Source organism: Marmota flaviventris, chromosome 2 (assembly GCF_047511675.1).
Source record: "Marmota flaviventris isolate mMarFla1 chromosome 2, mMarFla1.hap1, whole genome shotgun sequence".
Classification (NCBI taxonomy): Eukaryota; Metazoa; Chordata; class Mammalia; order Rodentia; family Sciuridae; genus Marmota; species Marmota flaviventris.
Genome location: NC_092499.1, coordinates 86,188,188 through 86,200,389, shown reverse-complemented (window position 1 = coordinate 86,200,389; position 12,202 = coordinate 86,188,188). Strand labels below are relative to the sequence as shown.

General features: G+C 38.6%; 1 protein-coding gene across 8 annotated transcripts in view; it reads left to right on the top strand.

Annotated features, from left to right (window-relative positions):
• Positions 1–12,202, top strand: part of Meis2 (Meis homeobox 2) — a 204,430-nt gene that overhangs the window by 144,207 nt on the left and 48,021 nt on the right. For all 8 annotated transcript variants that reach the window (XM_071608073.1, XM_071608071.1, XM_071608074.1 and 5 more), the window contains exon 9: positions 1,648–1,724. In XM_071608073.1, coding sequence (XP_071464174.1) covers positions 1,648–1,724 — 77 coding nt within the window. The remainder of the gene's footprint in view (positions 1–1,647; positions 1,725–12,202) is intronic.

The following is a 12,202-nucleotide window of genomic DNA, read 5'->3' as shown; positions in this document are numbered from 1 at the left end:
GGCAGAGTGCAGCACCTGACAGGCAACGATTGATGGCCAGGAGTGAGTGTGAGTGGCCAAAGCAGCCTCATAGGATGCAAATTACTGACTGTGGATTCCAATTTATCCTGTTCATTTTTCTTGCCCGTGCTGAAGACCATTAGTGGTTTTTGAAGCAGTGAAGGGGTCATTACTAATGTGGGTAGGCTGGAAGCAGGAGGGGAAGGAGGGGGAAAAGCCTTCTGTAATTACACAGCTTTCAGGAACAGGCTGGAGGCCTTCGCCAAAAAAGTGTCAACACCTCGCAATCAGAAAAATTTATTTTCATTTTATGCTTAACCCATATTAACTCAACATTATCATCTTTCTTTGTTAACATTTGCAGAATATTAAAAGCCTGGCTTCTATATTAATACAAATCTAGTTAACCCTTTTGCTAGACAGGGGATTTTGTTTAACCTAATGGCATTTGGGTTTGCTAATAAGTAATTGTGCACATTTTGGATAATGTATGCTATTATAGAAGATGAAATACCTGAAGAATACAATCTCAGTTGATTGAAAAACATTCACTCTCTCAAATACCAGAATGATTAGAATGTTCTGAATGGAATACTTTGTTGTTCCTAATGTCACTCTTTAATAATGTTGATGAGAAATATTTATTACCAAAGGCTTTCTAGTTTATGAACAACTTTGACATGCTGGATAAAAGTTTACTTTTCTGTTTAAGAAAGCCAGTGAATTTAGAGCAAGGATCTATTTAACAGATATGGTTGATAATCATGTACTTGCAAGTTCAGTGCCTTTTAAAGTAAGTGTATGACTCGAAAATAACCATCCTTGATTTCAAAGTGAGAGAGGAAAGTGGGTTGATAACGGAAAGAATGTTCATTATAAATGTGCGTGAATCATAATGGGAAGTAAGGAATTTAAAAACAAACCTATGGCTTCATTCTCTTATTGCTGTATATTAAGGCAAAAGTAAAATTTCTATTCAAAGCATTATATATATAATTGACTTCTTTTGATGTGCGGTCGTCCTGAGTGACCCTGTTAGCTCAGAGCACTAACCAGTAAAAATGAAAGAATCCCCCGCTGTCCCATAAAGGAGTCACATAAATATACTTTAAGTAACTGTGTTATACTCAAATCGAGTTGGGTGGCTTCAAAATAGTTAATGCTACGTACTATCTCACTTTCCAAACTTTAGTGTCAATAACCCCAGACGAACTAGGAAATAAGAATTATATGGAGCCATCTCACAAAGGTAACTTAGAATAAGGGCCTCACATGTGTTTTCCAGGATGCAAAGTAAAATGGGCCTAAAACTGGTTCCCTGAGTGCAACTGACATGAGAGTTGATAACCAAAATACTGATGCCATCACAAAAGTGCTTGACACCCCTGACTGATTAAGGAAATTGAACAGCTTAGACGCCTTGTTCTTCATTGCTGGCCCTATAGAGAGTGGCAGGCACTTGGGGCTACTGATGCAGGTTTCTGTATTCTTATCCCTGCCCACGCTTCTCCACACAGTGTAAAGAGACACGATGAGGAAAATCAAGCCATAGACTAAAGAAATCACCAGTGGTGGTTTCATTCTTAGACGTGAGTGACTCTTTCGTAACTTCTGATACATCTTTTAAAACATTTGTTTTTTCATTAGCATCCGTACCCTTCCGAAGAGCAGAAGAAACAGTTAGCGCAAGACACAGGACTTACAATTCTCCAAGTTAACAACTGGTGAGTGACCCCCCAAATCAATGTCTTTCTCCGGTGGCTAAAATGAGATTTTTAAATAATTGTTTCCTCCCTCCCTCCCTCCCTCCCTCCTTTCCTTCCTTCCTTCCTTTCTCTCTCTCTTTCTCTCTCTCTCTTCCTTCCTTCCTTCCCTTTCTTTTCCTTTCCTCCCCCTCCCTCCTTCCTTCCTCCTTCCCTCCATCCCTCTCTCTCTTCCTTCCTTCCTTCCCTTTCTCTTCCTTTCTTCCCTCCCTCCCTCCCTCCTTCCTTTCTTTCTTTCCTTTGTCTTCCTTTCTTCCTTCATTCCTCTCTTCCTCCTTCCCTCCCTCCCTCCTTTTCTTCCTTCTTTCTTTCCTTTTTGTTCCTAAACAAATGAAACCAAGGAGAACTTCTCAGTTGCTTCTCCCTTGAGGTGCGGAAGTAGAGCTTAGGGAGAGGAAGCTGCAGCCAGGGGAGATGGTTTGGTGAGATTCGTTCTTCTCCTCTTTTCTCTCCCTCTATTTTCTTCTCCCTTGCCCTTCCTCTCCACCTGGCTTTGCCCATCTCGGATGCTTTAAAATTCTCAAATCGAGTCACGATCACGTCCCGGTCCTTCCTGTTGGAAGCAGTTGCTATGCATTTGCACAGCCTTCGCCCGGAGTTATCACTTCTAGAAGGTTTCTTTTGTCCAGGCCATGAGTGGCCGTGTAGATACAGGCTTTGTAGTAGCTCCTAATAGAAATTTATTTACCCTAATTTTTTTTTTAAATAGGAAAAAAGGTTTTTCCATTTTGAGCTTTGTGATTCGGTAGATTACCCGTGTGGTGGTGGATGGACCATCCACCCTTTGTACATGGCTTAGAGGGTAACTGAGGAAAAGGAGGGGCAGCGGATTAAATAAAATGATCACAGTGGCCAAGAAATGATATAGGAATTACTTATCAAAATACTGGCCCAGGTTTTATCAGCAGCTTAATTTTGTTCAGTACATTCTTGGGGTGATGTTCAGATTAATTGAACTGACAGTTCTCTTTCAAAATTCAGGGAAAGTATTTGCACGGATTTCAGGCCTTATACAAACTTAATTACATGGAACTCCATTTTATCATTCTAATTCCATGTAGCAGAGGTTGTATTTACAAATGAGAAGTCTCTGCCTTTATTCACAGCTTTCCTTAATATATTTATCAAAGCAGGTTCATTTACAAAGTGCTCTATCTGTGGGACACAGGCAGGCAGACATTAACAAAGCCTTCAGGTTTATCAGGCTCGCTGCCTGATGAGCTACCCGAGGGTCAATTGATTTTGTGGTTCTGTGATTCATTTTTTTCTCATTTTTCTAGGATCACAATGAGAGACATGCTTGGAGAATTAGCCAGTTTGTCTGCCTTATCTGTCAGGCAATTTTTTTTTTCCCAGGGAAGTCAAGCTACTTAAATTGGCCACAGGAACTGCCGTTATCTGACTTTAATGCACCCTATAGTGTGGATAGCATTTCAATTACACCAGTAACCAAAGCTTAGCTGCAGCCCTTTTCATGCCTAGTGCTGTACAGAAAGTGATGTGCCTACCTACAGAAGCAGAAAATTGAGTTGCCTTGCTTCTGTCAGGGTGATTAATGCAGAAATAAACTGCTAACCTGAAAAGAAAGGCAGAAAGGAAGGATAGACAATACAGACTTGAATTCACTTTAATTTTCTACTAAAGATTGGAACTATGTACATTTAAAGACACCCTTTATTCCAAAACTTGGAATAAAGGCTATAATCTCCAGAGGGGGAAGCACTGATATGAGCCTCAGTAGTGTAAATATATATAATATATGTAAACATATATTCTCGCCCATGTCTTTAGCCCAAGCTTTCAGTAGTCTGAAACAATAAACAAATGCATTCTGTGTTAACTATAGGAGACTGTCCTACTCATGATTTTATAGTACAGAGATTATCAAACTGAACTAGCACATACACAGTGGTCCTCAATAGAGTTAATGTTGTTTTACAATCATCACTTTTGTAAATTTGGGGCAAGTTGAGGGAGGTGATGATGGACATTTTTGAGGGAATGAAATGTTTCCACATTGATATTTGGTGTTGACATTTGATCTTGTTCTTTTTCAAAATACTGTGGTGTATCATCCACTCCCCGTATTTTTTGTATGTAGTCATTACACCTGAGTGAAGGATTTTTAGTGTTGAAAGACTAGCATTTCTCACACACACCTGTCTGGAACCTGGAGAAAGCACCCTTTTTTTTCCTGAAGCCCATTGAACCCCCAGGCCTGCATGAAGAGTTCAGTTGGTGTAATATTTTAGGTTTCTCGTTTTTCTATTATTTGAGCCACACTTGCCACAGAATGCCAAAGGTTAGGATGTGACAGTCTATCACATGGCATACTTTCTATATAATATGGTATCAACATTGACACCTATGTCTCTGTAAAATAATTCCATCTTCCTAATTTTCACACTTCCTTCTGAAAATTTCTGTAATCTTGTCCTCAGGTCCAATTCTTAATTAACAGCTACTCATAACTTTGATAATAAGGTGTGACTTATGAGGATAGTGCAGCAAATACTAAAAGGCCACCAAGAATTTCATACAGGGAATTTCATACAATTTCTGGGGATTTCAAAATAGAAACTGAAAAGAGAACACCCCTCTTAGGCCATTTTGAACCTGCCCAATGCCTTTCTGAAATCCACTTCAACACAGATAAAGTTGCCCCATCCAGCTTCAGAAGAACTCAGAATACTCTTCCTCACCAAATGAGAAGAGGGCCCTAGAAATGATTTCTCCAAGTCTGGATCGCTCTTACTCAAAAAAACAGAGGGGACAATAGTTCTCAAACTGTAAACCTCACTCAGACAGCTACAAAGAAGTAAGACTCGCTTCTCTGTTTGGGGCCAGGAGTTCAAGTTTCCATGCTGCAAGATTTGCACCCAAAGAATTAGAGTAATATAGAAAACCTACAAATCAGGCAGTCATAGAGGACTTGCTTGCTGTTCCAGTTCAGCTTCTCACTTACCTCTTAAAATAGAAAGGCCAAGCAAGGTCAAGGTAGTTGAGCAGCGCCATAAAATAACATCTGCAGTAATAAGCAATGGAACATGGCTCCACGCACTTGATGAGAGCAATAAGCAATAAAAACAGACCTGTTAAGATCAGTCAGTAATTATGAACTTTAGAACAAATAAGGAAAAAGGAAGTTTAGGAGACAATTAAGGGAATTAAAGATGTGTTGCATCGTAGCAGCCAATGATAGAATAATCTTAATGGGATTTTCCACTGTATTTATAGAGGGGAGCATGCAAACAGTGATAGTGCAACCAAGTCAAGCGTGGTGCAGGAAGAGAGTGGAGTTTATGACATTAAGTCAGTTTTTCCTACAGTTCTCAGAAGTCCATAAATAATCAATTGCTTATTAAGACTTTCTTTTTAAAAAGATGATAACCAGATGCTCAATGAGTGCTGCTTGCTGTCAAAGCTAATCACAATGATAAGACTGGTTATTTGGAGGAGGGTCAAATCAGCTGTAAAATGATTGAAGTGTATGCATTGGGAGAGGAGAATAACAAAGAAACGAGTAACTTCCACCTAATGACCTCCTTACACTGGAGGAGCAACCTGGCCTAGTCTGAATGGATATTGGTTGGAGCTCTAAAGGTCATATAACAGAGGTGAACTTGGGTTTGGCAATCAGTTCCATGGGGTTCAAGTCCTGGTTCCCCCATTCAATTGATAGAAACTTGGCCTTCAGCAAATTACTTACCCCCTTTTAGCTCAGTCCTCTCATTGGCAGAATGGGGAGGTTACATAGTTACATAGTTCTCATATAGTTCTAAGACTTTAAGAAATGCTGCATGCTAACACTCAGCATAGTGCTGGCATATACAGTAGATGGTAGTTATTGTTAAAACAATTAAAAATAAATGTAAAACTGAAAGAGAAACATGATTTCATACAATGATAGAAATAAAGGTGTCATTAAATAACTTATCAACTAGAATGGTGATTTCTTCCAGGGGGAAGTAGATATACTTAAGTAGAAAACTTTTTTAAAATGTAGACAACTTCCTGTACAGAGCTTCCCTATTAAACAAAGATAGGCTTTTGTAGTTTTTCATATGAACTTTCTTTTTCTTTTCGTTTTTTTTTTTTTTTTTTTAAGTTCTTTGATGCCAGGGAGGTAAGATTAGGAAGCCCTAGGAGGTAAGTGGCTTCAAATAACTGTGAAGGTTAGATTCTTTAAAGGGAAGTTAGGGCATTAACACTCTGGTATTTTCTCAGGTAGCTTGCTTATTACATTCATTGACAAAGACAAAAAAAAAATTATTTTTAATGAGGAAGTTTTTGCTTGAGTAATTTGTTGGGATGCATTTGAACATCTTTGACAGTAGTAATCATTGAAATGTGGCATAGTCTTCACTTTGACAATTAAAATCCCTTAAGCTAAAACTACTACAGGAAAAATCATAAGACAATGACATGTTCTCATGTAATTTTCCTCAGTGACATAAGAATTACAAGATTGATTTTAAAACTCCCATTTCCAAATTAATTTTAAAAGGAAGAAATACTGTACTTTTTAAAATTCACATCACTGCAATAATTATAGCCAACTTGTATGCCAACAAACAAAATCTGCAAGGGTGATTATTGTCAGAACACAGGTCTACTAGGAATAGGGCCTTATTTCTTGATAGCAGGCTATCTCCAGGCCCCCAAATTTAAAAAGCATAAAACTTAAATTTCAAGGACCTTCTCAGTTAAAGGTGATTCAGAGAGTTCCTTTGTATAATAAATGCTTCCCAAACTGAGATTAAATATCTGTGTCCTGCTTATAGCACCTTCCAACCAAAATGGTCTTAAAACAGTCTTTCTAGATCTAACAACTTAAAATAATTGACACCCATTTTGCAGAACTTCTTCATGGAAAGTGGCAGTTTTGTTCTACTCATTCCCAATTTGGACCCACTGACAAATTTTCTAGAATGCATAGGCACTTGTTCAATTAGGACTGAAAAAATGGGCCAAGAAAGAGCATTTGCTTAGGAATCAGTTTCCCTTTCTAGCCCTCTTCCCTTTCTCTTTCCAAAGGCTCTTTACCTACCCAAGTGAAATCAGTTTTCTTACATGTGAAATGGAATGATGGAGAAATTTGTGTGTAAAAATATCCTGTAGTGCTCTGAGAATAAAAGATGGTGTGGTTCGAACTTTGCAGCCCTGATTAAAATATGAATGGGAACAGGGTGGTAGCTGAAGGAAAGCAACCATTTTCCTGGAGAATCCATCAGCCCAGGTAGATCTGGGTGTGCAGATGCTTTGCTTTTTTTTTTTTTTTTTTCCTTTCTTTCTTTCTTTTTTTTTTTTTTTTTTTTTTTGCTGCTTCCTCTTGAAGGGCAAGGATAGTGTTCTAGGTGGGTTTCAAGACAGAGGGTCACATTCGGGCCTTATGTCAATGCATCTCCAAGCTCAAATTGGAGGCTAATTAGTAGGAGACAGTGTAAGTGGTAAGAGAGTTTGCACTTCTTTACAGCAAAGAAAAGTCATTTTCAAAGGTGTGTGTGTGTTGTCATTCTATCGCAAAGAGAGCAGACACCGGGAAATATTTTGTAATATTAGGACATCAAGAGTAAGCTGGGAATTGAGGGAAATAATTTGGTAGTAAACATATGGAATAATTGGCCAGTGGTGCAGGAAATCTAAATGAGGTACAGAGACAGCTGGACACTTTTATCTCAAGAGAGAAAGGATTGAAGGATAGAGTGATAGACCAGGGAGGTGGGGTTGAGATAAACCTAAAGGGAGCAAGCCTGCTGGACTAAATATCCTCTCTCTGCTCAGCAATTTCCACCATGGCCATTTGTTAAACGCATAGCTGCCGTCTTCGGTGATTATTTCCTAGTAACATCTATGTTTCTGAATAAAAATCCATTTGAATCTCAAGTCAGATTTGCCAGGTGCTAGATTCATTGTCAGCATTTAATGTGCTGAAACTGCCGATGCTGAGGAAATGAATACAAAAAAGCATGCTTTTGAACTCCAGTTTGGAGAGCTGGAGGTAAAATGCTTCCCTTTCAGATGGCTTCCTATGCCAGAAAATTCCGAGGGCTGGGGAGGAGGCAGAGATGCCAAGGGGTGTGGTTCCAACTAGCCCCATGCAGGTTTTTTTTTTTTGTTTTTTTTTTTTTTTGCTAAGCCAGAGTGTTTTCTTCCTGACAGTTGCTCATGGGGTGAAAGAACTGGGTTCTGTTAGTAGGGCTTCCATCTCTATATGACACACATGGTCATATTATCATTTCTTGGGACCTGGCAATATTTTCTGAGAAGAAAACCAAAAGGAGGTGGGAGGAGAGATTAAAAAGACAGAAAAAGGAAAACACACCCGATTAATGTTTAACCAGAGGGACTGCCCTGAAATTTAAGTGGATTTTATTTTGCTCTATCTACAGCAAATGTAACCAGGGGTGCCCAGGATGTCGACATACAACATACCAATTTTGAATAAGAGGGAGTATTACCATATTTTCCCATTTCCCATCCTGTAGCAGATTCATGAAATTCCCACACTGATCTGAACATTGAAGACATTTCTTGTACCTAGGCAGCTGTGCCTTCTAATCCATTACTCTGTCCGATCAGCATTTCTAGACACCTCCTATCCTGTAGTGATGGGAGTACCATTTCCAGAAATTTAGATTCAGTCCAAATTTGGGCAAGCAGCTAAGACTCAGCAAGAGCCTTTTAAAAGTGGTAAACAAAAGGAGTAGAGGGGGAAATAAAGGAAGGGAATGCCAGCAAGGGAACTCAAAGGGGAGGTTTGCTGCAATCCTTTACATTCAATTAGACCAGCTCCTTTGTGCTTTTCCCTTTTTGCTCTGCAAAGAAAGAATGAAATATGGTTTTCATAGCAAGCTGGCAGCATTATCTCAGGATGCATATTTCTTTGCTGGGTTGGAATGCCAATAAGAGGAGAAAAAAAAGTTCCTCGTTGAGAGGAAAGTACAGTGCTACAGGGAAAACACAAAACAACCAAAAGGAATGCAACAAGTCTTTGAAACAGGTCCAGAAAATGCCCCTTAAAGAAAATATTTAAATGAGAACACTTTAAAAGATAAAATTTCTCATGTTCAAAGTTACCCATTTTCGAAAGTCTCTCAATATGGGAAGAAAATTTGGTCCAAAATGTCGACTCTTTTTGATAGTTGAAGGTTTTTAGAATTTGTCCCCTCTCTTTCATTGATGAAGACAATAAACTCCAGACAAGTCCTGCATTAGGCACAAGGCTCTACCTACGTCTGCCCTTCATTATACTAGTATTTGGAAGAGAGACAAGGCTTGCTCAAATAAGTCCTTTATCCATCTCAATTGGCATGATCTACATGGTTTCTGAAACACTGAAACAAAAGTCTATATTTCAGCGGGTTGCATGATTTTAAAGTAGAATGACGTTGACTTAGCTATTTACTTATTTTTAAGTATGAAAAAAGTGAGGGTGGCTCATTGAAAATATTATACAGTTTTCCTATAGCAACTGATTCAATAAGTATTCCTAGCCCCAGTCACAGATGGATAAAGTAAAAGTTGTATTTTTAAGAACCATTTTTTTAAAAAAAGGAATGTGTAATTTATTTCCAGAATGTAGAAAATAGAAAGAGAGCTTATAAATGCAATGTTGAAACAGAGCTCCTAAATTTTTAAGAAGCTGGTAAAAGAAAGGTTAAAAATAATAGATCATAATGTATCAATACCATGTTGTTTATGCTTTCTAAATTTTTGACTCTTATATAAATGAGTCTTGTGCTACAACTTGGTTCTAAATTTTCAGTCCTTTTTACCATGGTGGTACTTTTTCAGTGTATTTTCTCCCTCATTTCTTCCATTACCTGCAGTATTGAGTACTTGTAAACTTCTTTCCAAAAATTCAGTCTCAGAGGAGTAAGTACTTCATGAATAGTCTTTAGACCAGACCCTCATTCACTTCACTCATTCATTCATGCATTCACTTGCTGGAGAGCAGCCTTCTAAAAATTACTTAATTGAGAATCTGTTCTGTTAATGAGTAAATGTAGGTCCTATTAACCTCCTGATCTTGAGGACTTGTTTTGTTGCTGCTGCTGCTGTTTTCATTGTGTTGGATTTTTCAAGTATGAGAGAATGAGCGCTGGCTAGGTGGTACTTCCCAGTGCTTTCCCCAGGAAACCTACCCAACTCAGGGCTCTCAGAACCAGTCTCTTTCCTGTACAAACAAGGAAAAGAATTTTTTTTTTTCATCTTCAAAATTCGTAGAGACATGGGTAGAAAAATAGAGAGAGCCTTGATATTTTTTACAATATTGCTTTCTTCATGTCTTTTTCCTGCTTCATTGTTTTATCGTAATCATAATAGAGAACCTTGCTTCCGGTCTTGTTTTGTTTTCCTGCGTGAATCAGAATCATTTTTGCTGACTGATCATTCTGCAGAGATTTGTAGCTAACTCCCTACCCTGATCCAGCATCATTAATTCTGCACTCAGGTTGAAACACATGCAAGGTTCAGTTCTCTTTTTCCCTTGCAAGGTAAACATTGAGAGATATGAGATTTCCCCTGTGTCTTTAGATACAGCTTATCTTTTAGATAAGTCCTTGCTGGCTGAGGTTTCAGGCTGTTTAATGTCGACCTCTTGAGTTCCAAACTTCCTTAAAGCCTTTAGATAAGCAACAAACTTCAGCAGTAATTACGCAAAAGGTGGGTGGAACAGGGAATTACTCCCCAGAGATCTGGATTCAAATCTACCTCAAAACCCTCAGGTGAAAAATCTCTTTCATGGTCTTGGCTTAATGGTTTCTGCTCAGTTCTTAAGGAAGGAATGGGTCGTCCTTAAGTAAGGATCTGTTATAAGAATGCTTTGTGATAGTACCAATAGGTAACTCTCTACAAAGAGATGAAAGTCACTGAGTTTGCATTTTTAGCCTACCAATACTGACATTTTGGTAATTTCAAAGTTAAGCTGTCATCTGTTTTGAACCAACATTTTGGGGTATTGTTTCACTTAAAATTATGGAGTACATGCCAGGATTCTTCATCTCTGCACACTGTTTTCTAAAATTCCGAAAAGTACTCTCTTCGAAAGAGGGGGTTCTGATTCAAATCTGATGAATGAGACTACTCATTCTGTATGTAGCAAATGCATAAGGATATGGGTAGAGTCATCTATTTGTCTGGTTTTTAAATTGTGGATCTAATTCTTTGTCAGTGCAGTCAAAAGGATGCACGAGTATTCTTAAGTGCCTATGGGCAAATTTTCTCTTCATAAAGGTTTGTAGAAAGTAGCACAGGAAAATCAGCCACAGCTGGTTTATTTCCTATGTTACCTGAGGCCAGGTTAGATAGGTTAAATTCCAAATACGTTCTTAGCCATGAGTCACTAAATCCTGACAGTCTTGGATCTGTGTGACCCAATGTGACTCTTTGCTTTGCTAAATATGAAGGTTTCCTGTTATCCTGTGATGTTCCCCTGGGTTCTGTGTTGTTGTGTTTGTGTTTATAGAATGGATTGGTGTGGAAGAATGTCAAAGAAAAGGATAAGACTCCTGTGGAATAGAATAGTCAAAGTCATAGGGATTAACTTTCCTTGTAATTTTTCATAATGAAATTACTAAAGCCATGTCAGTAAACAGGAAACAAGTGATGTGTAAAATAATTAGCACCAAAGGGAACATAATAGGTTACTTATTAAAATCCATAGACAGATTATATGACCCCATTGGGTCCAGGGACCACAGATCACATGACACAGTGTGCTTTTCTGAGGGAGCACCCCAATGCACTTTGTCAGCTTACTGGCTTCTGACATTAAATAAGCTTCAGGTGTGATTTATTGAGTACCCTTTTGACAGGAGCGAGAAACTCAAATCTTCTAGTCCTTGCTGAGCCTCGGCTCTATTTTCATTACCTTCTCCAAGTATTACATTTAGTCAACCGAGTTATGTGTAGTTCTGGGAGAATCTCTCCTGCTCCCAGAAGTCATTGTTCCACTCATAATAAAATTATGCTATCAATTTGCCACAAGAGAAACACTGGAGTTCACTAAATTATTGCCATGTGTTTTGCACTAAAGACAAAGTGATACCAATTAAAAAAACAACCACCCCTGGATTCTATTTTTTAATGGTGTGCAGGGAGGAGCGAGACTGGCTCACAAGGGAGGTCATGTCTCCCTTCTTCACATTACAAATTTCATTTTCCTTAATTAGAAAATGGCGCTTATGGAGAATGAGCAGGGGGTTTAAGTGAAGAAAGAAGAAAGAATGAAACCTGAGCCGAGTCCTAAATAATATGTCAGAAAATGACAACTTGCCTCCCACAAGACTATTTCATTTGAAAGATTTGCTAGGTTACATTAGGCTCGGATAGATTTTTCTCGAAATGGGGCCATAACCCACAGACTAAAAGATGCCCCAGTTCCAAAGCTCCACAGATAAGTCAAATCCACACTTTGGTTCCATCACGGGGACAAG